The 20,355-nt window shown below is 48.7% G+C and overlaps 1 protein-coding gene and 1 non-coding gene across 4 annotated transcripts in view; both read left to right on the forward strand.

Annotated features, from left to right (window-relative positions):
• Positions 1 to 382: 382 nt before the first annotated feature.
• ZNF777 (zinc finger protein 777) overlaps positions 383 to 20,355 on the forward strand; it is a 30,097-nt gene continuing 10,124 nt past the window's right edge. Inside the window, exons 1-4 of one of the 3 annotated variants that reach the window (XM_039861336.1) lie at positions 383 to 622; positions 5,127 to 5,972; positions 6,969 to 7,095; positions 8,856 to 8,969. In XM_039861336.1, the coding sequence (XP_039717270.1) occupies positions 5,142 to 5,972; positions 6,969 to 7,095; positions 8,856 to 8,969 (1,072 nt within the window). In that variant the 5' untranslated portion in view covers positions 383 to 622; positions 5,127 to 5,141. Of the gene's footprint in view, positions 623 to 1,224; positions 1,384 to 1,602; positions 1,744 to 5,126; positions 5,973 to 6,968; positions 7,096 to 8,855; positions 8,970 to 20,355 lie in introns of those variants that run through there. The other 2 variants (XM_039861337.1, XM_039861338.1) reach the window with 2 other exon arrangements.
• On the forward strand, positions 13,931 to 14,049 carry LOC120601558 (5S ribosomal RNA). The gene has a single exon (XR_005652480.1). It is a non-coding gene; the product is annotated as a 5S ribosomal RNA (ribosomal RNA).

The raw sequence follows: 20,355 nt of genomic DNA on the forward strand, positions 1-20,355 counted from the left end.
TTGTTTTAATTTCACTTCAGTTCTTGCCCCCTTCTAGGTAGGTACGCCATGAATACGTAAGTGAACCTGTCCAGGAAAGGGGGTCGCCAACTCCAGGGTCTACCGTGGCTCCTGGGCTCGCTCTCACGGTTAGAAAGAGCATTCACACCAGGGAGCCAAACTGCAACTCGGGGTAAACAAGTCACTTCCCACTCGGCCTCAGTTTCCTCCCAAATGACGGGTCTGGCCCCCTCCAGCCCTAGCACTCTATGATTCCCGGAATTCGGTCCCTTCAGGTCGCAAACAACACTCGGGCATTTCACAAAAGCACCCAGCCCCCTTGCTACCCTTGGAACCCCAGCCCGCTTCCCTGGAACCCTCTCTGCACAGAGCTGGTCACATGAACTCGGGCTTTCTTTGGTGTGACGGGTGTCTTAGATCCCTTTGTGAGCGCAGGTTTGAAAGGGAACGAGCGGGTTCTGGGTTTGAGAAGAGCAGGGGATCCGGCGGGGGGAAGGCTGTCGGAGCCAATCAAGCCGCCTCCAGACCCCACCACGTCGCCTGGGCTGCGCGCTGTTATTTCTCTTCGGCGCTCCCGCCTCCAGGTCTCGTCCTAGGGTGCCCGGGCAGGCGAAGACCCCAGGTGAGAGGCCCGGGGGTCCCGAAGGGTGGGAGGCCCGGGCGGTTCGGCCCGGGCTGCACGACGGGCTGGCCCGGGGCTCAGGGCGTGTCCGTCGCCGCCTGGCTGCTCGCTCGACACTGTTCGCTCCTACCGGCTGTAGATGGAGCTGTCTGGGTTCCTGCAGCCTCCGACGAGCCTCGGAGTGTTTCTCTTTAAACGGCCTGAGAGGGACATGCCTCCCAGGATGCAGTTTGTATCAACATGGCAGCTGCGGTGCAGCTCCCCTGCTGAAGAGGCGCCGGGACGGCAGCGCAGCTCGCAGCCGGGGCCGGAGCCGGGGTCGCAGCCGCGGCCGCAGAGGGGCCGCGCGCGGACCGGGGTCCGGTGCTGAGGGCCGGGGCCCAGCTCGCGGCCGGGGCGCAGCCTGCCGGGCCGCCCGCACCGCCGCGCGCCCCGCTCCGACGCCGCCGCCGGGCTCGGCCGCTCCGTCCCCGCCCGCCCCGCGCGCCCCAAGCAGACCGGGCCCGACGGCCGCGCGAGCCCGCGCGGGGAAGCCAGGCCGGGCGGGCGGCGCCTGCGGAGAGGCCGAGGGCCGGCCTGCGTGGGGCCGCGCGGCGGCGGCAGCGGCGGCGGCGGCGGCGGCGACGACTCGGGGCCGGGCCGGACAGCGCAGGGCCATGGCCGAGGCGGTGAGGGCGGCCCGCGCACGCACGGACGCGCGGACTCGGGGCCCCGGGGACGGCCTGCGCGTCCCGGGCTCGGCGGCCCGGCCTGGGGTGTCGGTAAGGGACAAAAACGCTGCGACGTTGGGGGTGGGGCGGGGAGGCTCGCGCGCCCCTGAACCGGCGGGGGGCGGGACGGGAGCCGCGCCGCGGAGCCGGCCGCCGTCCGGGCGAGGCGGCGGGGACGCGCCGGGCCTGGCACGCACGCGGGCGGGCGGTGGGCGCCCCGGGCGGCGCGCCTCGCTCCCTGCGGCGCCGGCGCTGCGTCCGTCGGGGTTGCCGCCGCACGTTTTCCGCAGAGCTCGGCCCCGCTGAGCCTCCCGCGGCCGGAGCGCGGCGCTGACGCGGCTCTCCCCATTTCGCAGAGCCTCGACACTGAGGCACGGACACCTGGCGCCGACCTGCTCCGCCTGCCCCAAGGTCACGTAGCGAGCCATTTGTGGCGCGGCGCCCGCGTCCCCAGAAATGCCTGCCTCCCGGGCCGCGGGCCTGGACGGGGAGGGGGCGGCTCTGGCGGCGGCCTCTCTCGGGTGGGGGGCCTGGGACCGGTGCGCGGCGGACGCGGCCCGTCGGGGGTTGGGGGGCGGGCGGCGGCGGTGGCGGTGGCCGGATGGGAGGCCCGGCAGCTCCTAGCCCCGCGTCTCTGCCGTGGAAAGCAGGTGACCCTCGGGCTCGGGCGTCTCGGCCTCCAGTCTCGGCACCTGGAGGGCCCCAGGCCAAACTCTGAGTGTCCAGACGAATGGGGATCTGGGGAGCGAGCTCCTAAGGGCTTGGGGGCTGATGGGCCTCTTCAGTGAGCCGTTCTTATAAATCAGTCTTAAAATCTTCCCGCAGACCTGCTCTTGGAGATGCAGCAGCCATGCTGGGAGGATTGCTGCATGGGAGCCAGTGTCTCTGAGCCTCAGTTTCCTATTGTGTACAGGAAGGGGTCGGGATATAGGATATTAGGCTTTCTAAAGAGCTTTCTAATTCTTAAAAAATAATAATAATAAAATCGTTAGAAAGATAAAATGAAGATTTTTTAAATGTCTACCTCCAGGCTTAGGTCTGCAGGGCGCTATATAATGCTGGGTGAACCACACTGGGTCATACAAGAAAATGGTACAGCTTTCTTTATAAGTCAGATATGTGTGGTTAACGTAGTTTTCTGCTAACATGGCATGAATCCTGGAGACTCCATTTACTTGGGATTCATGGGGTAGGAAGGGACAGTTAAATGTTATAAAATACAGTTCAGAAAAATTCTACTCCCCCCCCCCACCACGAATGGACAATACAAGCTTATTAATGTTAGATATATACATTCCTCTTTTTAGCCACTTCTTTCTGCTTAGGGTAAAACCGAGACATTATGAAATGATAGCAAGGGGCTTTTATTTTGGTGCAGGGGAGGGGACATGGCCCTGTGGCCCCTCGTTTCTCCATAGTCCTCCAAATCCGGAAGTGGAGAGAGAGACAGTCTAATAATGGAGAGCAAAGAAATGGTATTTTCCTTTAGAGCTCTGATTAGACTGGTTGGTTAAGATGTCTTGCTCTGCTGGCTTTATTTACTGTACTGAAGCTTGTTTTCATTGTTTTGGTTAAACCCCCTATATTACTCAGGGAGACTAACTTGGCCTGAGGGGATTTTTTTTTCCCTTCTTCCTACTAGTTGTAGGCAAATACCCTAATCCCCTCTGAGGATGAGGCCATAATGTGTCTATTGTGTCACATCTCGCTAGTCACTTTCCCTGTGTCTGAGGCTCCTATCCCAGAGGGAAGTCCAGTCTTGCCCTCACCTGTGAGGAGTTGAGAGGTAGCTTGGTTGTTCACAAGCCTTCAAGTTTTGGGGTCTGTGAATCCCTTGAAAGTGTTTGCAGAATTTCGTGTATGTGACCATGTATGTTTTTTGAGGGGGAGAAGCCATTTGCTTGAATTAGGTTTTCAGAGGGAACCCTGACCCTAGTTTTAAATGGAAATGTCTTCACAGGCAGGCCTTCCAAGTCTCCCATGAGAGAACCTCCCACAGATCTTTATTTAATCTCCAGGGCTCTGGATTTTAGAGGTAAAAAGCGTTCAGAGCACCGACCAGCTGCCTCAGTTGACTGCTGAGAACTGGAGGTGACCTACAGTGTGAGGCGAAACCAGGGCCCTGGTGCCAGAGCTGTGTGACCTTGGGCAGTTACTTAGCCTCTCCAGGCCTCAATGTCTTCATGTGCTAAGTGTGGACAATAACTCTGGGAGTCCCTATTTCATAGGGTCATGTGAGGATTAAATGAGATAACTCTTTAAAATGCTTAACACAGCTCATGGCACATAATAAATGCCAAATAATTGTTGGTATCATCCCACTAATTAGCTCTGAATTTGCCAAAACAAGGTCTTAAACCTTTAATCCTTGGTTTAAAAATGTAATGCTGTTTCAGTTAAGAGACCCACAAGTGAGTGAGTGAGTGAATGAATGAATGAATGAATGTGCCAGAAGATACAAATAGGTTTAGATGATCTTTGGTAAATGATCGGAGAAACTTCATTATTTACCCTAATTTTTTTTCTCATAACTCAACAGTCTATATTGTTTGTTCATGCAGCAGACATTTATTGAGCACATACTATATTCCAGACTAGACACCAGAGATATGTTAATTTTCAAACAAAGAAAATGGGATTTCAATTACTTTAAACATCACTTGTATACGGTACTTAGTGATTGGCATAGAGTGAGTCCACTGAAGATCTCTGGTGAGGAAATAGGCAAACATTGTTATAAGAGAGATTCTAGTCAGTTCCAACAAACTGTTGATTGTCTGGATAGGTAAATACAGAACTAGTCACTTTTAAGATCTTGGCTCCATGTCCCTGAGGACATAAGAATTCTCTCAGCGTGGATGTGTGAAGGTGCGGGACAGGGAGAGTGTGACTTACTGAAATCCCAAAAGGAATCAATCTTTATTTTGCTTCCAGTCCCCACCCACCTTGACTCAAGTCACAAAACTGAGTGACTTCGGCGCTGTTTCCAGGCCTCCTTCCTCCTCGTTCCCCAACTCACGAGCCATAGGGTTCCTCCCTATGTCAAGGTCAACCCATAATGTAAAAAACTCTTTTAGGAACTTTATTGATGTCAACAATTCAGCTTTTATCAGAGTCTGTGAAGCTTAAGATCATTGTGTATCCTCGCTGTTGAACACAGTGAGGGAAAGAACATGGGCACCATGACTGCCCGATAATTTGAGTAGAAGCAGCGGGGCTGGATGTCAAGTTCACCCGAGAGGTAATTCGGTCGACAGCACCGGCCCCCGCCAGGGATCACCTCCCACCTTGCTGGGACTCTCGGGATAGGAACAATGCCTGACGAAATTGTGCTGTTTTTCAGAGTTTATTTAATGCTCAAAGAGGTAGGAAGTGTGTCCGATAATCATCCTCATTTTATTGATGAAGACTGAGAACAGAGAGGTTGAATAACCAGGCCAAGGTGACACAGGTAGTAGTAGATGTAGACAGGCCTAAGAGCCAAGTGTTCTGATTCAAGGCCAGGACCCCTTCTCCTCTCTGCCCCTGCGACTCATGAGATGGTTCCTGTGGAACGTGTATTACGGAAAAGGAGGTATTCTATAAAGAGCAGAAGGTGGCATGACCAACTTTTACTTGTTAATAGTAGTTTTATAATTGAAGTCCGAATCAGTGCTAGGGTCTCAGAAAAGATTCATGTCCACGGAACATACCTGATTGCTACCAACGCCCTTTTGATGTGGGCGCTTATCTTTGGCATTTATTTTGCCAGCGGGACACGGTGGCCTTCAATCCTGCCCTTTCCTTCAACACAGGCCCAGCAGCTGGACATGGAGACTCAGCGCTCATCGCCTCTGTCATTCCCCAGTGTTCTGCCGGAAGAACCCCCGCGACAGGGCCCTGCCGGTCTCCCCCGAGACACTCTGTTCCAGTCCCGCGTTCTTCCCCCCAAAGAAATTCCTTCTCTGAATCCCGCCATTCCCCGGCAAGGCTCCCTACCCCACACTCCCAAGCAAGAGACCTCGGGCCGGATGCCACACGTGTCCCAGAAGGGACCCTCACTCCAGTACCCTGCTGTCCCTGAGCAAGAGACGCAGCGCCAGGGCCCCCTGACTTCCCAGGAGACCCAGTATCCACCCCCAGCTGCTGCTGATCAGGAGGTCTCCCTTCTCTCTCAGTCCACCCATCAAGAAGCCCCACCCCGCTCCCCTGAAGTTCCTGAGAAAGATCCCCTCACCCTGTCCCCCACAGTTCCCGAGACCAACATGGACCCCCTGCTCCAGAACCCAGTTTCCCAAAAGGACACCCCCTTCCAGGTCTCTTCTGCAGCCCAGAAGGACACGCCACTGCCGACGGCGGAGATCACCCGCTTGGCCGTGTGGGCTGCAGTCCAGGCGGTGGAGAGGAAACTGGAGGCCCAGGCCATGCGGCTGCTGACGCTGGAGGGACGGACGGGGACAAATGAGAAGAAGATAGCCGACTGCGAGAAGACGGCCGTGGAGTTTGCGAACCACCTGGAGAGCAAGTGGGTCGTGCTGGGGACGCTGCTGCAGGAGTACGGGCTGCTGCAGAGGCGGCTGGAGAACATGGAGAACCTGCTGAAAAACAGAAATTTCTGGATCCTGCGGCTGCCCCCCGGCAGCAATGGAGAAGTTCCCAAGGTAACCCCGTCCCAACTGGGGCTCCCAAGGAGCGATCTCAATTGGGATGTGTTTCAGGAACTTAGTTTGATATAGAAGAAAGGGAAAGCGATGGTCAAGAAGGAGAAAAATATAACAACGATACCTAGTTGCCAGCAGCGTTTCCCAAAGAACAGGACGGCCACAGTCAAATTATTTCTCCTGCTGATAAAAGCGTAGGTTAAGAGATTGGAGAAATGTCCTAGTGATCGGATTGTCAATTGAGAAGGGCGTTCAGCCCAAGATGTCTGAAAGGACAAGGAGGCAAAGCGCAGGCCAAGTGACAGATGTATCCAGGCTTCACCGTCAGTTCCCCGGGAGTGTGGATCAGCGGTTCACCGTTCGTGCAGGGAGAGCTCGGAATAGGATGGGGCTCTGTCCGGCTCAACAATTTTTATCAGCTGATTTATAAATCACGTTAATGCCGGTAAAAATGTGATTTCAAGAGGGATCCTAAAAAACTATAGAGAATAGTTAGGTTTTAATATCCCAAGATTCCGAGAGACCTTGAATGTGGACCAGACTTCCTCCCGTCCCTTTGTGCTGCTGCCTCTTCCACAGCCTCACGCAGGAAGCAGCTCGGACTGTGTCCTCTAGGCCGGCGCTTCTCCGGTTTTTTTGTGTGCGTGAGTCGCCTGGGGATCTTACTCAATGCAGAATCTGAGTTAGTGGATCTCGGGTGGGGCCCGAGAGTCTGCATTTCTAGCAGGTTCCCTGACGGTGCTGTTGCTGCTGGTCTACACACCATGCTTTGCAGCCGCGAGGATTATCCTGTTAGAGAGGAAAAGGACCAGACTTCTAGAGAGGCCTTTGGTGACACCCCAGAACTGCTCCTTAGGGCTTTCCCACTCCCGTCCTAGGAAGAGGTGTTCGAGCCAGGCCAGGGCGTTGGGGCCGTTCCTTGCTTTGGGGTTTGGCAGCTGAAGGCCTGTGACTGCCCTCCAGTTGGTCCCAGCTGAGTTCGTCGTGTGTTTTCAGGTCCCTGTCACGTTCGATGACGTCGCCGTCCATTTCTCGGAGCAGGAGTGGGGTAACCTGTCCGAGTGGCAGAAGGAGCTCTACAAGAATGTGATGAGGGGCAACTACGAGTCTCTGGTTTCCATGGGTAAGGAGGCTTTCCACGCAGCACACGTAATCCTCCTCTAGTCCTCGTGCCTCTGGAGGGGAGCTAGGACAGGTGCGGGCACTCCTGCCTTACTGCTCAGGCGACTGAACACTTGTCATCTGTTGAGGCCTTAATGTTCCTTGGGTTCCTGACCCCATTGTGCAGAGAGGAGGCTGTGACTCAGGGGGGTCCTAGGTCCGCACCAGGAAGTCACAATTTCACTGAGCTCTCTCTTACCCCAAACTCTGTGGAGTCTTGTTGTTTTCACTAGATAACAGCTTTTAAGGATGAAAACCTGGAAACACTATGGTTTTCTACGTATCCTTTTCTCTGATATGGGTCACTGTTTGGGCATACAAAAAAGTTAGAAAATTTTAAATACTCTGGTGTATAGAAATGTTGATTCTCACTAGAATTGTTAATTTTACACACACATATCTCTCCATAAGATAACTGTTCTCTTTTAAATTTGTTTCTTTCCTTTTAAAGTATCTACATAACCATGACAACTCAGCAACTTAGATTTATATAATAAAGAGCAACTCCCACTGACCAGTACCTCTGACCAGTACCACTCCCCAGAGGTAGCCTTTGAACCCACTGGCTTGTGTGGTTTCTCATCTATTTTTTTATGCGCGTGCAAACACACACAATGCATGCACTCGTGCACACGCAGTTTGTGGTTTGCACAAATGGGACCATACACTTATTTTACCTAATGGTGGGTCCCAGACAGCTTTCCAGGGCAGCACGCCTGGGCCCGCTTGGGAAGACGAACCGCTGGGCGTTTGGTGAGCGGCGGCCGGGCCCTGGTTCCTCACCGCCGCAGTATTGCCATAAGCATCGCCGTGGCTCTGCACGCACCTGCGCGTTCAGTGGCACGCACTCCCAGAAGCAGGTGTGCGGAGCAGAGGGTACATATTTACACTGTCTCAGCCACTGCTGCGGTGCCCTCCCGAGGCTCTGTGTCTGTGCGGCTGTGTGTGCCATTGCCACTTCTCCACACCCTAGCCCAGTAGATGTTCTTCTATTTTAAAGATTTGTCTTTTCTGAGGGGTGAAAATGACACCTTATTATTTTAATCCGTATTTCTTTGATGATTAGCGAACTTGCACATCTTTTCATATGTTTACCGGTCATTTGCATTTATGCTGTGAATTGCCTATTCATATCTTTGCTTTTTTATTCTTTACTTGATTGCAGAAGCTGTTTGTATGTAATTATGGATATTAACCTTTTGCCTTACATATGACAAATGTGAGTGTAATAATATTTCCTCAACTTTCTTCATCTTTTAACTTTATTTCCAAAGAACTTTAAACATTTTTTAATGCAAAGAAATCTATCAGTGTTTTGTGTTGTGGCTTTTAGACTTTATCAGGATTAGTTTTTCACTCTATAAAATTTCAAACGTCTTGTGCCTTTGTCATGAAAAAAAGCTGAGCAGGCATCGGCCACCTGTGAGCAACAGGAGCGACAGGTGGCCGAAGGGCTGCTTTCCATTGGTGATAGGCAGTGCCTCACTGCCGGTCCCCGCAGGGAAGGACACAGAATGTGATTAACACACACATGTGTGCATGTGCACGCACACAGTGGGCTCCAAGAAAAGGGCCGGAAACTTGACCCATTTCTTTTCCAATATGGTCAGCCCCAGATCGGGGAGCTGCTCTTGCTCTCACCCTCGCACAGGTGACGCCTTTGCAGCATCCGGTGCGACCTCACCCCATAGAATATCTTCTTCTTTCCTTCCTCCTGCCCAGATTATGCAATTTCCAAGCCAGACCTCATGTCGCAGATGGAGCGCGGGGAGAGGCCGACCATGCAGGAGCAGGAGGACTCAGAGGAGGGCGAGGCGCCTGCAGATCCCAGTGCTGGTGAGTGGCTGCCGTGGCCCAGAGCTCTGCCTTCTAGGTCTTCAGCGCGGGGCGTTACAGGCCAGGGTAGGCCCTGCACGGAGACCTTGGCCAGCCGTGTGCGGGAAGGAGGCTCGTCTTCGGGTGCCAGGCCTGCCCAGGGCCTCCATGACTGCCTGGCTGATAAATAGGTATGCTGTTGGGGTCCTTGTCTCGGGGAGTTTTTGACATTACCGAGTGTCACCACACTTTTCTGCGGGAAACAAAACAATTGAAAGAAAGGTGGTCACTTGTCAGGGTGCCCGTGCATCCTGGAGCTCCCTGGAGAAGGGCCACGTCCCGGTCCTGCAGCCAGTCAGTGGAAGGATAGGGACAGACATGGACTTGACCCGAAGTGTCCTACCATGAGCAGGACAGTGTCGAGACGAGGCTGTTAGATGGCGGCAGCGGAGAAGTGCCAGGCAGGACTGGCCGTGGGCTCCAGTGCCGACCCCGGCGTCGGGCTGCCTGCTTTTGAAGCCCGGCCGCTCTGCTCGCTAGCAGTGCGATTTCCAGTGCTCGGCCTTTTCGGAGGCCTCATTCCTCGTCTCTTAAATGGGACGGGTACTGATATCTGGGGCCTGCCGTGGTGACTGGAATGCAGCAACGGCCTGGTAAACACCAGCTACCACCATTCTGCGTAGGGTGTTGCCCCTTCCACACCGGCCACCGCAGCAGCCTGCACGCTTGCTCCGCGGTGCTGTCACGGTCTGTGGTCCGTTTGGGGAGCTCCTGGTCTGGAGTGGCCTTCAGACCTGCGTCGCTCACCTCGCAGGCCCTCGATGAAGGGGGACCTTCTCTCTTTCAGCCTCACACCACTGGTGGTGATGGGGGATAATCCGTCCACTGTGGGGCCAACAGTCAGGTCTTGTTATGAAGCCATGTCATTGGTTCTGGGACCTGTAAACTGGCTCCAAGGACGAGGCCCAGAAACATGGATGCGAAGTCAACCCTATGGACTAAGAGTGAAGGCAGCTTACGGAAGAGACAGAATCCCGTGGAGAAATAAGTGCTGGTGTCTTTCAGAGAAATCAGTGTCATTACGTTCTAGAGATTTAAATCAAGGAGAAAGGCTGACGCTGAATTCATCTGGCAGACAAAAAAGATGGATTTAAAAGTAGATGAGAATTGGGGGTAAGGGACAAAATGTGGCACGTGGCAGAGTGATCTTTTGTTTAGGGGAAAGTAACTTTGAATTGTTTGGCCACATTCAATACGAAGGGCCAAGTGGGAATAGAGTCAAAGCAGAAGAAATAAGAAAGAAGGCAAAGAATGAGACCGTGAGAGGGGTAACTGATGGTCAGAATCTAAGATCCAGTGTGACGTCCCAGGGCAGTTCTGTAGTCCAGGCGCTGCTCTCCCAGCATCTTCTTAGAAGGGCTGGAATGGCAGCATCGTGAGCTCGTCACACCCTCGTCATAGATGGGCCTCCCCCAGAGTGGGGCCAGAATCGAACGGCGAGTAACCTCACCTACCCTGCCCCGGCCTGGGTTCTGGCACATGCACATCCACGGCCTGAGCTTCTGTGGGGCGGTGGCCGCACAGAGGCCGACTCAAAGGGCTGGCACGCGCCCTTTGTCCCAGTAACCATCTCCAGCTACTTGGAGCCTGCACTGAGAGGGGGACAGGAGAGGACATGGGAACCACTGCTTCATGGCCTCAGACTCGCACCTCTGTGTGAAACCAAAGGCCCTGGCCTCTGGAGAGCAGGGCGGTTCTGCGCATCTGCACTTCCTGCGCCCCGAACGTGCCGATGGTGACCTGGCTGTCCATGTGTCCATGTGTCTTCTCCCTTACAAGGGCGGCTGCAAAGTCAGCCCTGGGCCAGACCCAATGATGTGGTACCAAGGGGAAAAGTCTAGAAAATTGAGCATTTTCGTAGTTCTAAATAGACCTAACGTGGCAATTTTATTAACTGGCTAAGTAAATTCATTCACGAGACTATTATCTATGGTTTAGTTCCCTAAGGGTGAGGAGACCCAAGGATGGTTCAGATAGTAGCCCTGCTCTCAACGTACTCAGCCTGGGGCTCCTAGGCATGGCCCCGGAAGGGTGGCAGTGGAGGCCTGGAGGAGCCAGGTAACGTTTCGCCTAACAAATTAGCAGAGCGTAAAACACACCGGAAGGCATGGCAGAGATCCACATTCTCGTACGCTGTGTGTAATGTTGCAGTCTTTTTAGAAAGCAACTTAATATTTTCTATTCTTAAAATGTTTTTCAGATATTTAAAATGTTTATGTACTCGACCTAATCGTTTCCTTTCTGAGAATCTATCTATGGCCTGGGAAAGAATCCAAAGTGTGGATGAAGATGTACAAATATTACATTATGTTATGATAGGCTGTTATGCGGCCACAAAAATCCTGTTTATGAAGAGTTTCTATACTGTAAATTTCACTTGTATCTCTATTATGTAGTTCGTCAAATGTCTTTTGTGCCAGGTACTGTGTTAACTACCAAAACACCCACATATGTAAAAACACGGGGTCACCAACTCTGACGAGCTGTGAAGACCAGCGTCCAGGACAGTGAGAGACAGCACGGAAGACCTTAGTGAGGTGGGAGATCAGAAAAGGCCTCTTTGAGGAATTAGGGTTTTTAGTGGACACCTAAAGAACAGTTGGAGGGTTCTAGTTGCTCCAAAAAAAAACGCACTGGAGGGAGGAAAGACTGGAGCCAGGAGACAGCTGGAGGCTCCTTCGCAGTCCAGGTAGGAGGCCGCGGCCTGACCCGGGGGAGAGGTGGATACCCGCCAGGCGCGTTGGCAATAGACTCGAATGACTTGGCATCAGCGGATGTTGAATGTTAGGGAGGAGGGGCGCCAGGGCTGACTCCCAGGGCTGTGACTTGAGGAAGAGGGTACACGGGTGACAACAGGAGGTTCAGATCTCGGGAAATGACGAGAACATGTCAGGTTTGAGATCCCTGTGAAGCATTAAGAAGCAAGTGTTGAGAAAGCAGCTGAGTGAAGGAGTTTTTTTTAAAGAGACATGAGTAGAGACAGTCGTTTGGGCGCTGGTAGCATAGACTGATCAGCCGGCGCGGGGTGCAGGGGGAGGAGGGAAGGGCACAGGCCAGGCCCGTGGCAGCCCTGACCCAGGTGTGGAGACTTGGAATGTATCGATCTGGGTGGGGTCCAGGAGTTTGTATTTTTAAAAAAGCGTTGAGGTGATTCTCCTGCGCAGCCAGGTCGAAAGCCACAGTGGTAGGATTTGGGAAAAGAAGGAGGAACGAAGGAAATCCAAGGAAACCGACTGAGCGGCCAGAGGGCAGCGAGACGTGAGGGTGGTGCCGTGCTGGTGTTTCAGGGAAGAGCCGGGTGCGGCCCGCGGCGCTGAACCCCGCAGTGTGGTGTGACGGTGCGAAGGTCGACAGGCATCCGTTGGATTTGCAAATGGGCAGCGGCAGTGACCTTAGCAAGAGAACTGTGGTGGCGTGTAGCAGCGGAGGCCGTCGGAGTGGGCTGTGGAGTGGCGGGGAGGAAGCTCATATCAGTGGTGGTTTCAAGTTCAGCTGTGAGTGGAAACACGGGCAGCAGCTGGGGCGCTGGGGTCTCTTGTTTGCTTAAGATGGAGATCGTGGAAGCCTGTTGGAAATATCGATAGGAATGATCCATTTGATAGGAGAAATTCAAGACACAGAAATGGAACATGGAAATACCGTAAGTCAGTGATATAAACAAAAGACAGGAAAAAACTGGTTGGAAGCATGCCAAATGCATATTACTCTATGCTTTGTACAGTTTTCTGAACCGAGCACATATTAGTCTTACTGACTAAAAATTATTGTTTTGAAAAACAATGCATGACTAAAGACTTCGAGTTAAAGATGGTAGGTCGAACGTGGTTTACTCCCGCCTCCCACAATCCTAAAACAAGAGCGAAGGGACTTTAAAAAGAATGAATAAGGAGATAATAGCAACCAAATTTTGGAATCCTAAAAGCAAATGCTGGATGATTACTGGTTTCTTAGAAAGCGGAATCAAAATCGGAACTGGGGAAAGCTGAGAGCAGGCCCGGTTTGCACTCTCCCCGGCCCCCTGCACTCGGGGCTTAGGAATTGGCACCAGAGACTCCAGTGTCTTTGAAAATGGGGGCAAAGGTGAGGCTACAACAGAGGGTTCGAGGAACTTCTCTTAAAAGAGGCCTTTAAAGGCACCGCTCCCGTCGTCACCTCCCCCAATCCTGGCATCTGCCTCTTCCAACCCCGGTGGGTGACCGAGGCCTATTCTCTGGAGAGGAAGTAATACAGGAGAGTCTCCGGACATGGGCACCAGGCACAACTGAGGGTGGGGTACCATGCTGAAAACAAGGAATAAGCGAAACCTGACGTGCAGATGTTGAGATCTCCAGCCTTCTTTCCTAACCCGGCTCCCCAGATGATGCTGACATCCAGGGATAAACCCTTGGGGCAGGATAGTGGAAGAGCTGGATTTGGAGACCTTGGGTCCAGCCAGGAGATTTCCCAGTGAAACGACCTGGCGAAGTCGTCCTCCTGGGAGGCCATAGTCAGCCCGCCCCGCCTGAGTGCACCAGGCTCAGTTCTCTTCTGAGTGTCCCACCTTTAGTATAAACGGGTGACCAGGAACCACAAGATGTTAGGGAAAAGCCCCAACATAAGAGACCAAAGGAAAAAAGGCAGGAAAAATAAATATTGAGGAAACAGATATTGCAGAGAGGGAAAAGAAGAATGTTTAAATATGTGTGTGTGTGTGTGTGTGTGTGTATACGTATATAAAACATACATATATAATCCTTATGTAAAAGAAATGAATGCATCCATGACAAAAAAATATAATGCTTATTTTTCTTTAAAAAAAAAGAATAGAAACTCTTGTAAATTAAAAATATAATAATACAAATTTAAAACTCAGTAGCAGTATTAGATGATAATGTTGAATACACATCTCAAAATAAAACAAAAAGACAAAAAAGAAAACAGACGTCTACAGCCATGCCACCCTGAACATACCTGATCCCGTCTGATCTCGGAAGCTAAGCGGGGTTGGGCCTGGTTAGTACTTGGATGGGAGACCACCTAGGAAGAGCAGGTGCTGTAGGCGTTAAAAAATAAAAAAAGAAAAGAAAGTAAGGGAAAGGATGGAAGTCCAACATCCAGATAATGGGAATATCAGAAAAGAATAGCAAAAGCAGAAAGGAAGGAATCAGCAACAAAATAATTCAAGAAAAGTTTCCAGCACTGGAAGACATGGTTTTCCAGATGGAAGGAGCCCACCAACTGCGCAGAACAATGGATGGAAATAGGCCCACACCTTAGATAGTTCAGCGAGAAATTCCAGAGCCACTGAGGACAAAGGCCATCCTGCAAGCTCCAGAGAGGGGGAAAAAAAAAAAAACGGATTCACACAAACAAACAAGACAGGATGGCTCTGGACTTTTTAACGGTTATGGGAAGCTACAAGACGGTAGAATGTCTCTAAAATTCTTTAAATGTTAAAATTAGAAAATATTGTCCAGCCATTCTAGAATTTGGTATCTAGTCAGACTGTTTTAATTAAATATGAGAGAGCGTGAAATCGAGACACTTTTGAGTTTGTGGTTTCCCATGCCCGCCTTTCTTAAGCTGGGGGAGATGCTTTGCCCAAAAGAAAGAAACCCAGAAAAAGACCTTAGGAACTCCCAGCGCAGGAGCGGTGAAGAGAATCCGGGTGCTGAAGGGGAAGTCCAAGAAGGCAGCTGGGTACCCGCAGGCAACTGGGCCAGACTGGAGCATGTCAGAAGTTTCTAGAAATTTTTTCAAGTAGATGAAACTGAGAAATATCCAATATATGTGAACGACTTGAGAGTTACAGAGCAGGATTGGGGGAGAGTTTGGAGCCGAGTTCATGAGAATTTGTAGTAAGCCAAGCAGCAGAAGAAGTTATTAGTACTAGGGAAAGCAAAAAAGGTTTATAGGCATAGAAAAGTACTTAAAGTATACAATATCGTTCAATTTTAAATAACGTTTACATAATCTAATAACAGAAAACTCCCAGTACTGATCCAGCCAGAATTACAAACTAAATTGGAATGATCGGGGATTTGGAAGAAACGTGGATAGATGGGGAAGAGATAGTCCTCACCTGCAGTTGTTAGAAGTCAGTAGATTACACATAAAATTGAAAATTCAAGGAGTAACAACATAAACATGTTACGTAGAGTTATGAAGATAAATGGCAAAAGAATCAGCTACAGGAATTGAAAGTGACTGCTTCTGGGGAGCAGATAATATGGGGTTAGGGTGGAGGAGAGCTTTTGAAAAACAGATTTCGAAGAACTAATATACCAAAATTTTACAAATCTAACAAAGTGCAGCCATGAGAAGGTTAGAGAGCCAGTGTCAACCCACCATTTCCTCCTTTTGAGCTTCCAGAGAAACAACGTGGCAATCAGTACTGGTTTTCACTTTCTAAAAATCTCCAAAGTTTCATCAACATAACTCAAAAAGAAAAAATGCAGAAAGCACAAAAGTCCCACGTAATTCTCTCTCAAGAGTCAGCAGTTTATTCTTCTAATTTATGTGCATATTGTCACACACACACACACACACACACACACACACACACGGCCTTAATTATACAAGTAATACATAAATACACACTCTGAAAAAACAAAAATTCAAACAACATGGAAGTACATTGTTTGGCAACTTGCTTTTCTCAATAGTGTATCTTTGACATCACAGGCCAGGTGTAAATCAATCTTGTTCTTTTTAATAGCAGACCGTACTGTTCTGTGTATTGATTTCATAATTTATTTTTAAAAACTCCAATTGATGTACATTTAGAGTATTTATAAGTTTCAGTATAAAGTTCCTTTATAAATATATCTCTGTGCATTTGTCTGAAACTTATTTAGAAGTAGATTTTCTGGGTCAAAGGATAGACTCAATAAAAAATTTAATAAAATATTAGCAAGTGCCCTTCAAAACATTTGAGCCAATTTCATACAGCTTCATTTATGCATGAGACCACCTGTTTCCCCACACCCATGGCAATAGTAGGTGTTATTTATCTTTTTATCATTTGCCAGAGTGATGGCTAGAAAGGACAATATTTTGATGTTTTCATTTGACTTCTCTAAGAGTGAACTTGAGTATATTTTCATACCTTTATTGATTACCAGTATGTCTTCTTTTATGAATTGCCTTTTGCCCATTGTTCTTTTGGACTATTCATCTTTTTATTATTGACTTGTAAAAGCTTTTTAAATACTGAGGCTATTGGCTCTTACTTATGTATGTGAATGCGTTTCCGAGTTTACGGTTTACCTGTGTATAGTATTTATGTGAGTGCCGTATAGCTGTTTCACATTTTCATGTGTTCAAATTTATCAGTCTTAAGTGTTTATGTATTCAGATTTACCAGTGACTTTCTTTATGGTGTCTGGGTTTCCTGTCAAGTGTAGAATTACTTACTTGGCTCATTTTATTAAGTAAACATTATGATTGAAGGCCCTGGGCCTATGAGCTTTTCAATATTCTATAAAGAATATTTGAAACTTGAAATAAATTATTTTTTTGCTCCAGAAAACGAAAAGGAAATTGCAAAATGTAAATAATTAAATGTTTTAGCGTCTACAAATATAACATTCTATCAGCTTCATTAATTATTAAATTTAGTGTTCACAAACATTAAGTACATTTGAAAACAATTTGATGGACAGGTTTTTCCCATCTCACAAGAGTTCTTGTGAACAAATGTGATCACAAAGATTAAAAAGCAATCACAAATTAAATATGTTTCTTATAGCCAAACAATATCAAGGCAAAACTACCAAAATTATTCCCAAAACAATTACAGCAGAAATTATACTTGCAATGGGTCGGCACATCGCATGCATTCGGAATGACTCCAGGCAGCCTCCAGAAGGAATATCTGAAGTCCCAGAGGTCTAGGAATAGCCTGTTCCTCGTTCGAAGTTGAAAGAAGAAAAAAGAAAGAAAGGAGAAAAAAGGCTGTGTTTTTTTTTTTTTCTAATACTAGTGTGACTTTATTATCTATGTTTAAATTTCTGACTCACCGGTCATGTACTCTGAGGTGAGATGTGTGACGGTGGCTTCTTCCCCCTTCTAGTCAGGAAGCTGGTTGTCTCTACTCCATGTTTTTTAAAACTTTTTGAAATGCGACCTCTGGTCATAAACTATGTTCTCACAACGTATATGTCCTCGATTAGCTTTTTTAAATGGGAGAACAGATCGCTGCTTCTAAATGCACGTTGGTTATCAATGCTCTTTCAGAAGTCGTCTGGGCGGGGAGACCTGAGGGAAATGACTGGCTTCCTTACTGTCTGACAAATGGGGAGGGGTGAAAATGTGTAAATACTGGTCCTTTCAAGGGATAAAGAATTAAATGCCGTAGAGAAGAGCAGAAGAGTGCTTGGGGTTCAGAGGGGAGCACAGCTGTGTTCAGCCGAGAGCACTGTGAGAAGTTCGATGGAGTGGGGGACATTGGACGCAGGGGCAGGTGTTGGAAGGCAGTGCTCTTCAAGCTGGGGTACCCATGCCCGTGACAGTACAGGGTCCAAAAGAGACTCGAGATGGTGTTGAAGGTTCAGTTTCTAGGTCCTTAGCTCATCTGTTCTCATTCATAAAACTCATGGGCGAGAGGGCACAGCGCACGCAGGCCCCTGAGATGCTGGTTCTCTCCCCCACACCCCACTATCCACAAAGAAATAACAGGCACCTCCCACCCATCCCTACCTTATTGTGGAGTATTTGAAGTATAGGAAGCCCCCGGGTCACAAAACAAAGGGACATCCCCAAATGTTGGGGTACACAACCGGAAGTGCATTGTTCTGAGGCCTGGATAGTGAATTCTTTTGCAAGTTAGACCATTTGCAGTACTTTGCTTTCAACAGAATTGAATGAGAAACTAATTAAGTTGTCAGCTAATGGGTCACTGAAAACAATTTCTGATGATATGTTAACCATGCGCTTTCATAGCATTATAATTCAGAAGTTCAAAGAATCGAGTGCCGGTTCCATAACAAAGCCCCTGCCAGCTGTCACATGTCAATATAAATGAGCTTTCCTTGATGCTTGTTTATAAAAACACAAAATAGGAATTGGTTTTATTCTGAACTCTGTCTCACTCAAACAATGAGAATATTCATTCTCAGATAAGTGAACCAATTGGGAAAAATCTCTACCCATCCCTGTAAGAGATGCACTCCCAACAACTTTTTTCTTTTCTATCTTCAATAACTGTTTATCATTTTACAGTAATAATAACTAAGGATAATCTAATGGGGGGAATACTTAGAGAGACCTGTGGCTATTAGAAATGAAAGCAAAATTAATCTTCCAGTTTACACACTTTTGTGGTAGCATGGTAGGTGAGGTGACCAGTCAAAGGCTTCTAAGCATAAAAATACGTTCTATGAGGATAAAGTTCTATGGGCAAAGTGGGAATGGAAATAGAAGTTTAAGGTGGAAAGGAATGATAGAAAAATACAACTATCGAAGAAGAACTTGTTCACGTATTTTTTAAGTGAATAATGGTGGGTTTAAAATTGCTAGGGTTCTCGGATTCCACTGGTGACGTTAAAGGGTGATGGAGTTTATTTTAAAATATCAATATTTATAATACTTCAGAAATTGCACCTTTTGCAGTTATTGAAGCATTTTATATGTTTATTCAAAAAGATGCAAAGGGTACACAGTTTTAAATTTTTATTTTAGGGAGGAGACAAGCAAAATACTTCAAAGAATTGGTGAAGTCAGGGAAGATATTTTTCTGTACTGGAGTCAGTGATGATCGTGGGTCTGGTGCAGAGACGGGGATTGAGGACAGAGAAGAAAAGGGCACAGCCGATGGAGCAGGATTCAGTTCCAGAGAGAAAAACGGGCAGAATTAAGGCAGCGAGTGGAGGTTTGGGTTAGGGGAGGAGGGACACTGCTTCTCCTGAGACTGGAGAGACGGGGTGTCAGGATGATGGCCTTGAGCTAGAGCCGGGGGAAGTACAGGGTAGAAATGTGGATGAATTTTTTAAGGTAGAGACTAGGACGCAGGTGACTTTGGAGAGTGAGAAGACATCTTTGGAGACTGGGTTCTGAGGGAATGTAGCCGCCGTCTGCATTTAAAGCCAGGGCGGAGGGGTGCGGTGGGGAAGGGGGGTGCAACCTGGGAACATTATAGCTGCTTTGTGTTCTCTTTACTCTGGAATGGGTCGCCTCGGCGAATCAGAGAGGAATTGAAGGACTCCAAACACTGCAAAGAACAGCTCGGAGTCGTACGGCATAAGTACTGGCATACTGGAGGGTCTGCTTTCTCACGGGCTGGACCCCTTTACTTTGGAGTGACAAGGGGATCTGGTGAAAGAACAAAACAGGGACTGTCGGTTTTATCCACTGGCTTCCTGGTTTCTTCTCTTTTTTCCCCAGCACTTACCGTAACCTCTGACATCCCTGTTGTGTTTATTGTCCCGTGTGAGGTGTATGAGGCAGGAGCTCCATTTTGTTCGAGCCATTAGAACACCACGTGGCACATAGTTGGTCCTCAATAAATATCTGTTGGGTAAATGCTCAATAAATGGACATGTTTATGCATTATATTTATAATTTCCTTGATTAACAGAGTGATTTTTCAGCCCGGAAGGGGGTTTATGCTGGCACAACCTGACTCATATGGAAGAAGACAAAGTGGAACCCCCTACCTCACACCATGCGCAAACCAAAAATAAATTTCAGGTGGAGTAAAGACCGAAATGTAAATAATCGAAGAATAAAAACCTTGGAATAGGATCTGGGAGACAAGATGCCAACCATCAAGGACCTGGGGAGACCCTCTTAACTGAGACAGAAAACCCAAGAGCCATAAACAGAGGGACACATTTGACAGTATGAAAACTTTAAGGAAGTTGTGTGGTAAAAGGTAACACAGAGGCAGTGGACAGATGATATACTGGGGGAAATATCGGAAATGTCGATGAGAGAAAACAGGTTATCTTTAAAACTGAGACCAAAGGACTCTTACGAATCAAGCGGAACACGGTTGATACAGGATCAAATCTAAGAGGCCAGTAAATAAATGATCCTCAGATTACCCTAGTCAGGGAGGTGGAATTAAGAGTGTCTTAAATTATCACTTTACACCCATATGACTGAGGAAAATTGGAAGAGCACAGTGGTGTCTGCTGGTGGCAGGGATGTGACAAAAAGGGCGTCTCATTCAGGGCTGGTGGAAATATGAATTGTCACAGCCTCGTTGAAAAGCAGTCTGATGACATCTATCAGAGTTAAAAATACAGACACCTTTTGACTTTGCATTTTCCTTCCCGGGACTCTCATAGAGATTTTGTAGTCAGAGACGCAAACAAACGTTTACTGCAATATATTGTTCACCGTGTTGAAAGGCTGGGAACAGAAA

Source organism: Pteropus medius, unplaced genomic scaffold (assembly GCF_902729225.1).
Source record: "Pteropus medius unplaced genomic scaffold, Ma_sr-lr_union100, whole genome shotgun sequence".
Taxonomy (NCBI): Eukaryota; Metazoa; Chordata; class Mammalia; order Chiroptera; family Pteropodidae; genus Pteropus; species Pteropus medius.